The sequence below is a fragment of the Corapipo altera genome, unplaced genomic scaffold (genome assembly GCF_003945725.1).
Source record: "Corapipo altera isolate COAL_440 unplaced genomic scaffold, ASM394572v1 49, whole genome shotgun sequence".
Lineage (NCBI taxonomy): Eukaryota > Metazoa > Chordata > Aves > Passeriformes > Pipridae > Corapipo > Corapipo altera.
The window spans coordinates 10,274,648-10,291,501 of record NW_020884879.1 but is presented as its reverse complement, the minus strand read 5'-3'; the positions used below and the strand labels follow the sequence as shown (position 1 = coordinate 10,291,501).

At 38.6% G+C, this 16,854-nt stretch overlaps 2 protein-coding genes across 6 annotated transcripts in view; one reads left to right on the top strand and one right to left on the bottom strand.

Annotated features, from left to right (window-relative positions):
* Nucleotides 1-888, top strand: part of LOC113945027 (kinesin-like protein KIF20A) — a 30,532-nt gene extending 29,644 nt beyond the window's left edge. The window contains exon 19 of the mRNA XM_027638843.1: nt 878-888. The gene's annotated coding sequence lies outside the window, so the exon portion shown is untranslated. The remainder of the gene's footprint in view (nt 1-877) is intronic.
* The window catches only part of LYN (LYN proto-oncogene, Src family tyrosine kinase), a 51,888-nt gene that overhangs the window by 2,520 nt on the left and 32,514 nt on the right, over nt 1-16,854 (bottom strand). For all 5 annotated transcript variants that reach the window (XM_027638848.1, XM_027638851.1, XM_027638849.1 and 2 more), the window contains exons 9-12: nt 15,162-15,344; nt 14,201-14,277; nt 6,040-6,193; nt 4,145-4,276 (exon numbers count right to left, since the gene is read on the bottom strand). In XM_027638848.1, the coding sequence (XP_027494649.1) occupies nt 4,145-4,276; nt 6,040-6,193; nt 14,201-14,277; nt 15,162-15,344 (546 nt within the window). The remainder of the gene's footprint in view (nt 1-4,144; nt 4,277-6,039; nt 6,194-14,200; nt 14,278-15,161; nt 15,345-16,854) is intronic.

The following is a 16,854-nucleotide window of genomic DNA, read 5'->3' as shown; positions in this document are numbered from 1 at the left end:
AGCTATGCTAGGGCCAGCTTTTCCTTTTTTAGGCTTACCCAGAAACCTGCCTTTTGGCTTGTCACTTTCTGTGCAAATCTAACGCAACCCAGTGAGTAATGGTGCCAGGATTACCTTCTCTGGGACACAGACTCTAAGTTTTCTGTACTCAGTGAATGCTGTTTGTTCTGATGACTGGCCATGCAAGAAACACCCACAGCCACTGGCCGCTTCTCAGGCTGAATGTTCCACGTGGTGCAGTTCTACCCAAGACTACAGTTTCTCGTGGTTTTCTCAGGCAATTCTGCCTCTGGTCAGGTCCATGTGTGACAGTCACTGCTGCTGCATACACCAACTCCCCAGAGGTGTGGGGAGAGCAGCTACGCTTGGCTGAGAGGATGCAGGACGGGTCCTGCTCTGGGCAAGGTCAGCAGTGAGATTCAGATGTGGTGCTCCCACGAGTACTTGGTGGCTGTGCAGCTCTGTTGCTGCAGACTGTGCAGATCTTTGTATACATTGTCTGACTACTATGGCTGTGATTTAAGCCACTTGGCAGGTAAGGTCATATTTGAATTACAACCAAATGACAACTTTATCCAGTATAACTACTTGGATTATTCAAGATAACTATAGTTCATATAACTGACTTCAGCTCAAGCCTTTTAGCTTTAGCCTATTCCAGAAATACCATCAGCTGTGTAATCTGAGTATTGATTAAAGTGCTTACTTTGGGCACATCTTTTGTATTTTCAGTTCCTCTTTGGAAAGAGAAGGGAAGTTTTCCTGAGCTAATACTGCCCATATGCAGAAAAGAAGTATTTTGAAGTAGTGGAATGGCATGTTGTCACAGAATAAGGAATTACTGCTATATAGAGACAAATTAAATACAGGAAGAAAGTCAATAAAGCATTTTATAGAGAACAGTGATCTGACTGCTTGAGCTTAAAGAAAGGGATTTTATATAATATGTGCAGTAAAATAGTTACTAATATTATGCAAAGTCTTAGTTAACTGTGTGCTGCTACATGAGGACTGCTGCTGTTGGGCAGAGTGGGACTGATTTTTTGGGTTTAAGTACTTTACAGGATTGTGCTTAGATCTAGTGTCTGCAGGACCAATTACTACATCCCAAATGCTAAAGACAAAGCATGTGTTTCATCTGCCCCACAAGAAAACTATGTTAAATAACTACTGGAGCTCAGAAGCAAAAAATTAAAATACTTTCATCAGTATCCTATAGTAAATATGTCATGTACATACTTACACGTGTTTAGGGTTTTATTTAAAAGAAAAATGCTTACCCACAGTCCATGCAATATTCTCAAAATAGCTACTTGTTTAACTTTTCCTTTTCTTTTTTTTTTTTTTTGTGCCTAGAGAATTAACTGTCTCATCATAACTACATCCTAATTAGTAAAAGAAATCTATCCCACATGCATATTTATTACACTTACACCCTCTTGAATGCTAGTAAGGGACATTAGCTCTAAAGTTTTAGTACATGTCTGTTAATTTATGCTGCAGTACCTGTTAGGCTTCTCAAAGACATATTTGCTTATGTTGGAGCCTGGCAAATTTTGTGAACACAGTGGTACGAAGGAAGAGTCCCACTGTACAGAAAGGGTCATACCTTGTGAAGAGCAGCAGACACAACTGGAATGCAAGTGTGGATGCTGCCAGTATTTGACATACTATATAATCACCCGGAAATTAGTTTTAAGAGAATCTTAAAACTTGTTTCATATTTCAGAGGTAGTTCCTGAACCTATAGTCCCACTAATTGCTTTGAGTTTCTTAGGAAGAGAAACAGCTTTCGAAATTTAAGAACAAAGATCACAAAAGCTCCAAGTTTCTTGATTAGAGAGGCTTCCTACCAAGTTGCTTACCTAGATTCTCCTCACAGGTATTAACTACTTGCCAGTTTCAGCTCAAACCATTTCATATGCAGCTTTATGCTGAATACTCTCTGGTTGCTAGAGCTGGTTAATAATTGAAAATAATAATTTGAAGCATTCCAATTAGAAGTGAAAAATCAGTTTACTCTTTCCAGTGGCTGCTGGTTACAACCTATCATCAGGTTACTATTGTCATGCTGGGGTAATTTGCCCAAATCTGTCATATTTCTTCACATAAAGTAAATGGGTCACCCATTTATTTTCCTGTGATTCTGATTCTCAGTATCAACTTTCAGTCTAAGAGGCTATTTCAATTTATACTTCTATTTAAAATGAATATATATACCTCTTCCTTTTTAATGCAAGCAATACCTGCAAACTATTAAAATCTTCCAATATGCATTCAAGAGCCTTCTAATTGTTGGTTGACAAATGAATCCACAGTGCATGGACTATTTATGGTGCTCATAAAAATGATCCCAGATTTTAAAAATATATTGCCCAGACTTGCCCTAGAAGAGATATTTTCCCACAGTACTACAGCTGTACAGTGTCTGCTGTACAGATTGACTTTGTTCCTAAATAAAAATATGATATGGTTTATGGAGGTAAAGAGAAAGCAGACTTAGCTGCAGAATTAAGTATTGGGTTGGGTTTTGTATTTTTGTAGTGCTGGTTTCCAGGTTAGTGTGTAGGTTTGCTCAGGCAAGGACAATTTTCAAGGCATCCAGAAATAAACTTGTGAGCCTGGCTAAGCACAGGCAACTGTCTGGATACATAGGCATGTGCTAACAGGGGAAAAAAAAGATATCTTGACTGTGGGAAGAAACGTTTGTTAACTTGGCTGCATACAACTCCTAATCCTTTCTGGGGACAGGAGCGCTTTTTAGAGTAGCTTTGGGAGGACCTGCTATGCAATCACATATTTTATAGCCCTTACTTACAAACCAACCCAGAGCATATGTTTAAACACTTAGCTGTGCTAAGTGCAGCCCTATCACCTCTTGAAGTTTAAGGGGGCTAGTCCTGAGCTTAAGTGTTTTCCTGGACTAGAACCTTACAGTGCAATGAGAATGTCTGGTTTGGCTCTACCTCTTGTATGGAAGGTCGAAATGTTCTTCCATAACATAAAGTTGGCTGCCATCACCCCTTTCCTGCTGCCTGAGTCTCATGGGAGGTCCCATCTCCCTGTGGCCAGAGGTGTTCAGTCATTTGAGGGAATTGGGTCTGCCTCTTAACCATCTCTGGCAGTTCAGGATGCAGAATTCCAGCTGCTCATGAAGTGGTAGTGAAAATGTTTTCACTGTTTAAACAGCAAGAGCTGCAGCACTGGAAGCACTGGGAAAGTTTTGCTTGGATGAAGTATCTGTTCTCCCTTTCCCGTCAAGATCCCAAGGGTTCTTCTCAGAAGTTACTCCATCTTATGATATGTGCAGTACAGGTGAGCAAGGCTGTACTTTCCCCATTTGCCCACAAGAGGAGAGAATTTAGGTCAATTTTCCATAACCTCAGTAAGCTTAAATGAATGCAGTCTGTTGCCCAGAATTAATCATCTATGCCTGAGATGTCACCATTTCATGTGCATTAAAAAACCCCTTCATACAAGCAGTGTCTGTGTGCTGGAAACATTAACACATATTGTGTTTCACAATGAAAAATGAAACATGAAGCACATAACCACCTCACAGCTACCTAAATGCAGCTACAATTGATGTGTACACCTCTGCAGCCTCATACCTGAGCTACATGGAACAACGAACAGTAAATATTCCTAGCGGTAAATCAACACTGCCTTAGGGTCTGCTTTCATATTTGTTTAGATTAGCCAGCACTGACAAATTATTACAGCCTATTTGTTTGTGAAAACATGCTGTCTTAGTACTTTCACATATTACCCTATAAAAAACCCCATCAGCTTACACAGCACTGTTAGAACTTGCAGCACTGCATCCTCACAGTGGGAATGTGCTTCTGTTCATAAAGCAGAGATCTGTGACGATGCAGCATTTGCTGCAAATGTAACACCTTTGGAATGTATAAAACCAGCTACGTGTTCATGGTGCCTTTAGTCTCCTAGCTAAAATTCACCCCAGTGAGGCATGTGGTTTACATGTACAGTGACTGTAAGTTCTCAAAGCAGTAAGATTACCTGTAAGATATTTTTCAAATCACTGGGGTCACTTACTGTCAGATGCCAGCTCTTTCTCTGCGTATTTTCTTTGCTTTTTAACACCAAAGTATAAATACAGAGTAAAAACCCAGGCCCATACCTGGATAAGGAATCTTTCCATATGTAACAATTTCATACAGGAGAATCCCAAATGACCACACATCAGATTTGATAGTGAAAGATCCATAGTTAATTGCCTCTGGTGCTGTCCATTTAATAGGGAATTTTGCACCTAAAAAAGAAGTACAGTCACAAACAGTCAAAGGCGAATTTAAACATTCAATATCAAGTCAGTAAAAGGTCATAAATGACTCGCCTTTGATACACCTAAGTTAGCAAAATTACCAAAATTCCTTCTATACAAGAGTTATCAGCAGAGATGTGCTGCAGGATGCACATTGCCACACTGCATGTCCTGCGTCAGAGGGGCAAATAAGATGCTGGAAGTTACATAGCACCTTCTGATCCCTAGGTATGGTGAATTGTTGCTAAAATTACAGTCACTCTTTTCCCTTCTGCCCAGTGGTCAGGCAACAATCTTACAATTCCCATCACCTGGAACTTCACAAGACTAACTAACTTTCCCTATTTTAAATAACGTCAGTCTGGCTTGAACATAGACTTGAATGCATTTCACATTCAGCCATAGATGCAAAAGCAGTAGCAAGACATACCTTAAAAAAAAATCATATCTTAGGTTACTGTCCTTCGTATATAACTAACTGATTCCAGAAATTGCCAAATAAAAGCAAACTCCTTCCAGTTAAATGGAAAATGTTCAGGCAGCATTTGTTGGGAATACTACATTAGTTCTTTTGACAATGAGAAGCAATATAAGCAGATTGTCTCTAAGCCCTTTTTAGCCTGCTCTATCATTCTTACACAAAATACCAGGTAAGCTAGAAAACTTTTATGAATGGCAGAAAACACATCAAAGAAACTCAACATAAAAAATGTATAATGTGAAAAGTTAATTTAATCAATACACAATGTTCAGAGATAACTAAAACACACACATATGGGTCTGTACCTCTGAAAACTGCTTAGCTTAATCAGACCCTTTGCTCTGATATACTGAATTACTGTAATTCAGTGACTGCTGAATAGCTCATCTTCCTTTAATCTCAACTGTAGCGCATTGTTCTCTTTCTTCCTCATACCTTAGTTCTTCCCCCCTTGTCCTACATTACCAGTTTCCATCCAGACTGTGTGAAAACCTGACATAGTGTCTTTGAAATGAGAAGCCAACAAACTCACTCTGAAAAGTTACCCTTATGCAATCTGTGCATGGAAACATAAATAAAGACTATTCACAACAACGAATTGGCTGTGCACTTCCTGAAAGGATCCTTGACAACATTAGCAAAACACACCTGGCAAACCCCAAACATGTATCTTTAACAGCATGTTTTTCCTCTTGCCATTCCTGACCCTGTTGCACTCTTAGCTTCCATCCATGTGCTGAACAGGGACATGACCCAGTCTTCCAGTATCCCTACAAGTAGCAGCAGTGCTGCTGAACATGCAAATTAATGTTGCAGCTCCCAAAGCAGCTTTAAAAGGGAACCAGTCCTGCTAAAGCTTTTCTTGTTACCAGCAACTACACCTGCTAGGGCTCCTTCCTTTCCCTATCTGAAATTAGGAATTAAGGTTGTGAAGAGAATAAAAGATCATATTTTCTTGGCATTTGATTCTGTGAGATGGAAGCTGTGGCTGTGTAATTAATTTCTTCAATTAAAAAAAAAATTGTGTGCAGTTAAGTACTCTCATTTTTCTCTGTTTTTCAAATCTATTTAAAATAAACTCATCAAAAAGCCTGGAGAGCACAGAAAGGTTATTTGTTTCCTTATTCTTTTTAGAAGTTGTTGGCATTAGAATGCTGCTTCTAGGAAGTCTTTACAGGACTTTCTGTCCTTGGTGACCATGTTACTGTTAAATACAGCCTCACTGCCTCCCAGAGGCTGAAGTTTTAAAGACAAAAATGAAAAGACATACCTTCCCTTGCTGTGTATTCATTGTCTTCAATGACTCTCGCTAGTCCAAAATCAGCAATTTTGCACATCAGTAAGTCTGAAACCAGAACATTCGCTGCTCTCAAATCTCGATGGATATAATTTTTTCTTTCTATGTATGCCATCCCTTCTGCAATCTGTAAGCAAAAGAACAGCTATTTTGATATTTTGACACCACACAACTCCATTAGCAGCTCTGACCTGTCTGTTTTTCCAAGGTATCAGCAAAGCCGCATCCATTTATTCATTATTGGTGTCTTTGGAGCATTTTTTACATGGAAGCAAGGAAAAGGGGGTTGCCATGGAAAACCTATGTGCAGATCCAGTCCTGTAAAACTATGCTTACAGTAGTAACAGCTCTGAAAGAATTGTTTGGGTGAATAACAGCTAGCAGGATTAGACATGTATGAGAGCCATTTCCTGAAACAAAATCTTAATTAAAATGTTCCTAAGATTTCTATTAAAATATTCTCTTTCCCAAACTACTAACTGGTTTATTTTCCAAGTACTAGGAAAATGGAAGGAATGAATAAGTTAAGATACAGATGTTCCATTTAAGGTCTGATGAAGCAACAGAGCAGAGTGTGTTAAAAAAAACACCAAAACCAACAGCTTTCTATTTACTCAGTAAAGGCCTGGACAATCAGGAAACAATTACTAAGATAGGGCAAACAACTTTATTTTATTCTACAACAACATGTACCTGTTCATACACGAGGAGCGTTTAGCAACAGCCAGTTTTCGGATACTACCATAAGGAAATATAACTCCATTTCAGCAGCCCAAACTGATTTCCAGACCAAGTAAAAGAGGATTAATGTCCTCAAAATAGGCACTAGGGATGATTGTTTTAGTATTTGTCCAGATTGCCTTTTTTTTCCTAAAGAAAAACATTTTACTTATCAGAAAAAAAATCCAAACTGAAATAATAGTTTCTAAACTCAGAGAAATAAACTGATGTGTAGACTATTCTGTCCAAAAGTTTAGGAGAAGCTAAGAAAAAAACAGAAGTAAAACCTGTTCTTCTGAGCTGTCAGTTTTTATCTTTCTTGTGAGACTGTTGATGGGCCATTCCCAGGCAAGAACCACAGTCCAACCTGTGCCACAAGTACCTCTCTGGGATGGGTGGGTGACAGACCACTCACTCTTGACCACATGGTTTGAGGAACACACAAACTCTCAGATTTGCCAGTGAAGCAGCAGTAAAGCAGTAAGGATCCTTTGCCAGTGCCAGTCCCCAGTGCCCTCCTCACAGGCTCTTTCCTCTCCACCTCAGGAGAAGACATATACACAGATCCCTTCTCAGCACCAGAGGTGCTCATTTCTGCTGTGCAGTAAAGCAGGCAGGAGCACTTGACAAAATTTTAAGAAAGCATTAACATCACTTCTGCTTATCCGTTTCTAAAAAGTCCCCGAGGGTTTCTGCAAAGGCACACACTTACAACACAAAACCACATGGTCTTTGTTCCTCTTTTTCGGTTTAAGCAATGGAAAAATAGAGCCACTTGCCCTCCCACCTCCTTCCACTGCAAACCTCTTCTTACAAACCAATATATTCTTCAGAGCAGTGTGATACTGCCCTCATACAACGCAGGGAGGGTTCTCACACCAAACCAGAAAGAAACTCCAACAATTAAGAGAATGAAGAATACCTGCATTTCACATTTTCTAAAAATAAGTAAGATGTTTTATAATGAAAGAAGCAGCTACTGGTGAATAATTGCCACAGAAAGTCTTACTAGACACTTACACAATAATTGCTTCACAATAGAAGAGCAGTATTTAATTCAGAGCTTGCTCTGCCTCTCTCTCCTCCCCATGCCATTACTTGTGTTTGGGAAGAAGGAGAGATGAAAGGGAAGGTTTTGGTGTAAGATCAGTGCTGAGGCTGGACAAGCCAGCTTGGTAGATACACTCAAAATGCAGACAGGTCCACTAATATCACCAAAAATACACTCAAAATGCAGACAGGTCCACTAATATCACCAAAAATACATCAAATATCACAGAGGAATCAACTTTTCTCCTTCTTCCCTGCACAGATTTAATATTTGGGCAAACTGCTGGCTAGGGAGTGAAGAACCGCTTCACAAAAGAGACATTTGTGATGATGATATTTAATTCCTAAGTCCAACCAAGAAAAGCCATTGGAAAGACCATTTTATTTCCTCTTATTTTTGCTAGATTCACCGAAGTTGTCATCTGATTAGTCACAAGTAAGAATGTGAAAACAAATTATTCATTACATTTTCAGCAAATACAAACTATATTTCTGTAAAATTCCAGGACAATGGTTTTGACTGCATCAGAATCAGAAAAATTCAAAGAAACCATGCATATTCAAGTACTTGGGCATGCAAAAAATTCCAAAGCAGGAAAAGAATAATGGGAAGGAATTTTGAATGGGAGAAGGAGGGGAAACGCAGCAACTGGACAACTGAATTCACATGTCTAGTCATGTTAATTCTTTGCTTGTGGGAAAAGAAGAAAGAAAAAAATTAAGATTTTTTTGATCAAGGGAATGGGTGCCAGAGCCCAAGTGATAACCTCTAATGATAATTGTTGGGTTTTCATTGCCAAATGATATTTTAATGGTAGAGAAATTCATGTGAACAAAAGAAAATTAAAGCCTTTTTCCCTGTCTTTTAATGATCATTGGTACCTATCAAGACTGTTCGGCTACATGTAACTTCTATTCAGGAGGGAGGATGGGAAAGCTAATTTGAGCTTCACAAATATGTTTTGTGGCCTTTAAGAGAGGATTCTGCCTACACCGCACAAAGTGTTACTGCCAAGAAAGGAGCAATTCCCCATCACCTTTAATGAACTACTGACACACTTTTAGAAATACCCAAATTAAATCCTTTTAAAAACAATCAACCAACAAATCCCTACATACTAGGAACTATGCACACAGGGCAAGAATGGGAGAAAGGTCTTCTGGGAGAAAGAAATCATTCCACAAGACAGCCTCTGTAACTGTAAAGCTTCAGCTAAAAGTCATGGCAGGTGTGGGACAGTGGCCTTAGAGTTGCTCTCAGCTGCCCACATGGGCTGCCCAGGCCCATAGCTGGTGGTGAGTCAGAGCATCCCAAAAACCCGACTGGCAATGAGTGCAAAACTCTTAGGTGGACACAAGCATTTTGTTGGTGCATTTTTAAGCAGAGGATATCCCGAGTTTCACATTGCCTTAAATTTGGTAATTCTCTCAGTTCCTAGGGAGAAGCCTCACTAAAAGCAGTCTGCAGTTTTGAAAGGTTTGAAGCAGATATGTTGTTCATCTGGACAGAGCTGTCTTTGGTCTAGGATTAACCTTTCAATAATGGTACCTTTCAGGTACCTTTCAATAATGTCCAAACGCATAATAAAATAAAACACACTTCTTGATCACAGAGTTTTCAAAAAGAGAGTTCATCCTCATGTGACTCTTTGTCTATGAAGAACTATTGCAAAAGACACATATCTTCAAGTGATTTATCGGTGGAATAAAAATTTTCAGTTTGCAGCAGTGCTTATCCTAAAGGTGAAGTCAGGAAAGGTTGCAAAATCATATTCCTCTTGATCCAGTCAAGTAGCTATGTAGTCAAAGCAGACCCACAGGGAAAAAAGGTATTATTAAAGTAATGTATATAATTATGCACTAGAACATCAGAGGGTATCATTAAAAATCAAAGAAACCTGAAAAGGAATATGCAGTAGAAATGTCACAATGCCAAATAAGACTTAAAATTAATTGTAATCTAGGACTTTTCCCTATGACCTTAAAATAGAGGGGCGGGAGGGATTAAAACACTGCATTAAAAATCCCTATTAATTTTATTCTAAGTTTACTATTATTTCAATGCCACTGTAGCTTTAGAAGGCAGAAAGTAGTTGCCAGTGAAGCTGTAGGTCATAGAAGAACTAATGAAAGTATCGGCACTGCATGGGAAAGAAGAAGACTGTTTTTAGGACAAAGCTTTGACCAGTTCAAAAGTTATACCATGAGTGTGTTCAGTAAAAACAGGTATCATTTTCCTAACCACAGCCACTATGCATGTGTGTGCTACAAGGAAGGTAATGGATTTGCATAAGAAGCAGGAAGAGTTTACACATACAAAAGGTTCTCTGAATTCCCATCATACGTTTTCAGCAGATCTCATCAAACAGAAGCAAGTACAAATTCAAGAACTGTGAAACAAAGAACCGGAGGCTCTTTGGGTAAATTTCCTCTAAGGCAAGACAGAAACCAACTAGTAAAATCCAGAGTTTGCCAGTTGCTTAAGTGCTGAAGGAGCCACGCTTTTGCCTGTAAATGACCAAGAAGAATTTGGGCAATGTCCATGTGGACCGCCTTGGCCCGCTGCATTAGCAAGATCTGGCAGTAGACCATGGACAAAGCAATGAAATTCGCTTACAGTCCGTCTTGCAACCAGGAATCAACAGCTAATGGCACCTTTGGATTCCCCGAGTCTGCTGGCTGAGCTGGCAGGCAGAGCCCAGCAAGGGGAACCACTGGGAACCACTCATCACCTGTGCCAGGTAATGCCTGCCAGACGTGAGGCAGCCATGAGAGCAGCCAAAGATGTTGCCATGCTGCTGACCCATGCACAAACAGTGGCCATGCAGGCAGAGAGGCAGGCTTGGGGGGTTTTTTTCCATATTCCTGGCTGTTTCTGGCATGTTTGACATACTGAGAATTCTGCTGACTTCTACGGGAGATGCCACAGCTCTGCTCTGTACTAAAGCAGATAGTACCTTCCTGAAGTTTTGTTTGCAAATCTCATCTTCCTTTAAAACATGCTCATTTCAGAGACATCTAACCTTCATCTCCAGTGAATAAAACTGTCTTTGCCAGGGCACAGCTAACACTAGATTCCCCCTGCCCCTGCTCATATGCACTAATTAAAACACAAGAGATATCTTCAGCTCTGTCAGAGGGCAGGTTGCTTTAGAATCTGAGCTGGACCACCTTCCTAATAAGCATTTTTTTGCCATCTTTTCTACAAACTTAATTTCATAAATCATGACCATTAGTACAGAAAGAAAACCATCAAAATCCAGAATCCACAGCTGTAAGTTACAGTAGGCATTAGATGTAAGTGTAACCAAGTAACAGCTATCTCTGTCAAAAATGGCCATCAGTGAGTGTGTTCATCTAACTTAACAGCAAAATCAGTTTAGCAGAGCAGGAGTATATTTGATTATGTACTTGATTATATTGCTTGAAAAAGGCTTACTTTTAAAAAGGTATTATTTCAGCAGTCCTCATTTTCAAAATCAGAATGTTTCACCTCTTGTAAACACATTTTTTTTTCAAGACTGTTTAAGGCAAAGGCATAATAAGCTCAGCAAGTGGAGCACTAAATGACAGCCTGGCAATGCAAACAACAACTCACAGCTGTTGTTGCTCTCCAATAACACTTGGAAAATCAACTTCAGCTGAGGGTTCCTGTACATCTACCTGCACTATATTCTTCAGCCCTCTAATAGTACCTAGACCACATCCTTCCCTCTCTTTCTCCCATTCTCAGTCCCTCCTGTGTCATGTAACATCACAGATGTATGAGGGGAAAAACAAGCTAATGCTCAGCTACAATTTCTTGCATTTCCAGTGTTGGTGAGAAGCTGGGACAGTCTGGCAAACTGCCTTGCCAGAACGGTGTGATTAGACAGTAATGAAGAGCTCAACCGTGTGTCCACCAAGGAAAAAAAAACAACCTGATGTTAAGAACTTCACCACAAGCTTCCTTCCATATTATTTTTAACCTCTTCTGAAACATACCTCTCCAAATTTCATTCCCCTTAGCTCTAAAGAGAGCTTAACATCATTGCTGTAAGAGTAAATTAGTGCTCCATTTGTACAAACTATAGGCATACCAAAAATGTTTACATACATTTTGTGTTCTCCTTTATATACAGCCTACATTCTGGAAAAGTGATCCACAGGTCTGCAGTAAAATTGCCACTACCTTAGCAAAAGTCTGAAAATATTTTTGTCCATCTTTTACCCTAAAGACCCATCGATTAACATTCAGACTGTCAGAGATAGAGAAGACCAGTGGAACATCTGTGTTGGTCAGAGGGAAATCTCCAGTCTGGAACCACACACATGCAGCCTGCAAGTCTATTCTACACAGTCCTGTTATTACCCAATGGCATTAAGGCTCTTTACAAATGTGCTCAAAAACTCTACAGATTCTTTCCACAACAAAAATCCTGCTATCTCTGTTCCAAAGTTTTGTTTGGGCTGCAGCCAGAAATGCTCAGGGAGGCATTCCTGAAAACCCCTTCAGGATCACTCCAAGCCAATGCACAGCTCGCTCTCAGGAATTTCTTTTGAAAGAGGTGACAAGAGGGATTTCTCACATCACCTGTGCAGCACAAGGTCCTGGCCTCCGAGGCCAAGTGCAGGAATCAGCTCTGAGAGGTTGCTGTCAGATCACGGTGACAAGTGATGTTCATTTCAAGTGACCTGACCTTCAAAGTTTTGTAAATGACAATCTCTGACCCCTGTTATCTTGAAGTGACTTACCCGAGTTGTACACAGTTAGAGTTCTGCTCTAGTTCATTGCACTTTTTAAGCCTTAAATTTCTGTAAACACAATATTTAAAATGAACATAACATCCCTAACTCCACTGCTCTGAAACTACATGTGCTTTTCTCTTTACATCTCAGGTCTTCTTTCATATCACTGCTCACAGATGTTCTTCTTTCCCTTGAATTTTACGCACTATTTTCAAAGCTCCCTTTTTTTTCTTCTTTTCTGCCCACTGTTATTCATCTCTTCAGGCAATGACCTGGGATCCAGCAGGTTTTCTACATCTACAAAGCTTTTATCCCACTAAATTCTCAAGGACAAAGTACTCAAAGAATTCATAAAACTTAGAAAGCCTATAGCTACACAAAACCAATAATTATAACAAAAATTGCTCTTGCATTGAACCTATATTAAATAAAAATCTGTATTTGATATATTGAACATCTACATAACAACACGTGATATGCAATATACTATAGGATAGAATAATTCTATTTGGAAAGGACCTCCAGTGATCATCTGGTCCAACTGCTTGACCACTTCAGGTCATTTTAACCAAAAGTTAAAACATGTTATTAAGGGCGTGTCCAAATGCCTCTTAAACAGGTTTGGGGCATTGATCACCTCTCTAAGAAGCCTATTTTACTGTTTGACAACCCTCTTGGTAAAGAAATATTTCCAATCTTATATTTATCTGTATATCAATGGTTATATAAAACATTTATATAATATTCTTATTGTGAATTTTTGGTATAAGTCCTGAATGTTTTACCATACCTTTTAAAGTTTTCCCATCTTTCTTCGTGAGTTACAACAAGTTACTGCAATAGGGTACAGATATCTGTAAACTCCAATGCATAATAAAAACCCTAAAAAATTGATTAAAAATAACCTAACAGAAATGCCTTAATTACCTATTAGTAACATGAACTACAACTCACAAAACCACAATTATTACTCTATTTTTGTTACATGCCTCCCTGGACATCTAGTGCTGGTAACTGTCGAAGACAAAACACTGGGCTCTGGGCCCCTCTGATCCAGGCTGTGAAACACAAATCACTTGGGGTCTCTCTCTCCAGGTTTCATTTATGACATGGGATAACTTGTATATTTTGAAACAATCATCCTGGTTCATGAATCGTATACTAGTATACTGAAACATCATTTCATAATAATTTACATAAGAATTTGAAACCGAGTAGTCAATTGAGGTTAAGAGACGTTTGACCAATTAACCCAACTTAAGAAGTAAAAAAATGACACATTTATTAACATTTAAGGAATCTCCTAAGCACAAAATCACAAACTTGTACTTACACTTTCAACACATAGCTGCTCAAATTGAAAGCAGCCTTTCCACAAAGGAAAGCAGATGTGGACTGCTGCCATCTAATCAGGGTTTCACCGACATCGAGGTAAGTTACCAGCAGTGACCTCACACATTCCCTTTGAAACCTCTTTTATGTATTTCCTCCTTTCAAATAACCTTATTTGCTAAAAATTTATTTGAAAATTAATTTTTTATGTAAAACCCCCTGAAGATAAAGCTGCCCAGCATGAGTTTCAGACTATGAAAAAAATAAAACCCCACTAATTCTGAGCATATTTCCTAAACTTTACCTGAGCAGAGAAGTCAATTAGCTTTGGAAGCAACAATTTACTTCCTTCATCACTCTTCAGGAAATCCAGCAAACTTCCTGTTACAACAGAGAAAGATTAAGTCAGTGCAGCTTATTACCAAAAGAAAGGTCACACCAGTCCCCAATGTTATGGATCACAAAATTGATGCAGTGAAGTGTTTTGATGTATTTTCAAGTTGACCATAATAAGACAGTCTCTTCACATGACTTAGCAACTGTAACATCCAAGTCTGCATGTCAGACATCTGAGTTTAGCCATTTTCCTGGGTGTAGAAAACTCCCATCAGACCACATCTCAGTTTAGTGGTGTTGAGTTTGGTAAACATGCTGGTCTACGGACCATCAGGAACTGTCTAGTAGAAGTACTCACATCAGTCCTTTCCCAGTCATGAAGAATAAATACCTCAACACAAAAGTGCTTGAAAACAGAACAAAACAAGAAAAACTATCACCCAAGACAATCTGAGAAGGAAACCTTGCATATTTTTTGCAGTAATGCTCTATAAAGGTTGTCCTTTTCTAGTAGTGCAGCCATCCTTGCAAGACCACACCTCATTCACCTTATTACACACACCTTTATCAATTCAAGGGCCACATAAGGCAATTTCTAAGGTATATTTTAATTGCTTTGCTATGATACCAGAAACAAAAGTTAGGTAGGGAGTCCAAAGGAACCAGGGCTATTTTGGGGTTATCCTCTGATTCAGAAACAATTAAAAATGCTGCATTTAAGAAAACTGTAAATTCAGATTCACAAATGCAGCAATAGATCATAAAATTAAAGCCTCAGCCCATCTTAAGGATAGGTTCTTCTTCGATTAATATCTGAGCACTCAAAAAATAACTCTATCATTCCTTCCTTTTTAAAGAAAGGGGACTAATTTAGGAGAAGCAGAAGAGTTCACCTAAAACACTGCTTGCAGATCCAATGTTTTTCTCACCTTTCGCCATGAATTCTGTTATAATATAAATAGGCTCTTCTTTGGTCACTACAGCATAAAGCCTAACGAGCTTATCATGCTGAAGTGTTTTCATCAGATTGGCTTCTTCCAGGAAGGCTTGCACAGACATTGTTCCAGGCTTCAAGGTCTTCACAGCTACTTTCGTACTATTGTGATAGTAACCTACAAAGAGGGAATACAATCAGTGCATTTGAAGTCACTCTGCACCACACAGCACCCGGACTAGCAGGAATTTGTAAAGCAGGTGATGTTAAATTCCAGGAATAGCTAAGAGTCTGAAAACAAGTGCCAGAAGTAGCACAAATGCTAGAATTCCTTTTTATTTTGCAACTGATACAACATTGCAGTGAAAAATGATCCATTCCCCATATTTAGAAATCAGTTATCTAAAAAAAAAAAAAAAAATAAAGCAAGCAAATGATCTTACTTCATACCAAGTTTTCATTCACAAGTAGCGCATAAAAACTTGTCAAGACATGTTTTAATGAGTGTCCACTTAAATTTTCTCAGAATCCAATAGCGTCCAAGGACTGACTGCAAGATTCTGGAGTATCTTTAAATCCCATGATTTTTGCTATTTTATGCATGCCAGTCTCATGCTTCTAATCCTTTCCGTAACCCTCAGTGCTCAAAATGGAGCATTACGGGAAAGTGCAATCAAACAAGTGTTCTTGTGACCAACAAGGATATGCTGCCAGGACTGCAATCCTGCAGTGTTCAGCACAAGATTTAAAATGTGATAACTTGTTATCACATAGTTCATGCCAAAAGTGAAGGAGACTGTGGCTGTGGTTCATTTCTTTGTTTATCAAACTTTCTAATGTAATAGTCTAGTTACAAAAAAAGTAGAGAGAATAATTTTCTGATTTTTCCAAACATTAAATAAATGTTAAAATAGTATTAAAAATAGAGTAGCAAGCACTGATACTAAAGTTTATCTCATGTAGTCATTTAATTTGAAAAATAAAAGAAATAGAAAGAAAGAAAGAGATAGGGATATAAATGTAACTTTTGTACCCCGTCATACCCATTGCAACATAGCAGAAATATTTCTCAGAAGAGGTAAAACTTTCATGACTCAATGATATAGACTCATTGCCTTATACAGCAACAATGCAGACTATCACCACCTCCAAACTGGAATCTACTGCTTCCTTATACTATCATCCTAACAAAAGAAATCAGTGGCAAAGCAAGGACCTATTTCCCAGATCTTAAGTGATTGCTCTAACCACTGCATCTTCTTTTTTTGAAGAAGAATCATCACCTGAGAAAAGCCACTATGTCAATCACAAAATATTCACCTGCACAATTATTAAACCCATTTTTCCAAACATGGTCAGGTCAAAGCATAACATAGACATTTCTCTAAATTACCTAACAGTAAAAAATTACAGCTACAGGTCAAATCTACTGCTAAAGCTCAGGCATATATTTATATCTACTAGAGAAAAAGATATAAAATATATTTCTTTCTGCTTAAGAATCAGAAAGTTTATTTCTATCATTTCTACTATTCCATCCCATACCCTAAAACAGAGCATGATTTCCACTCCCAATTTGTTGAAGTCTCTATTGAACACACTAATCAATATCATTATTTCTGTGAAGCAATTATGAGCAACATACCAGTAGCTATGTAACAATATTTTAGGTTCACTACAGAGATCTA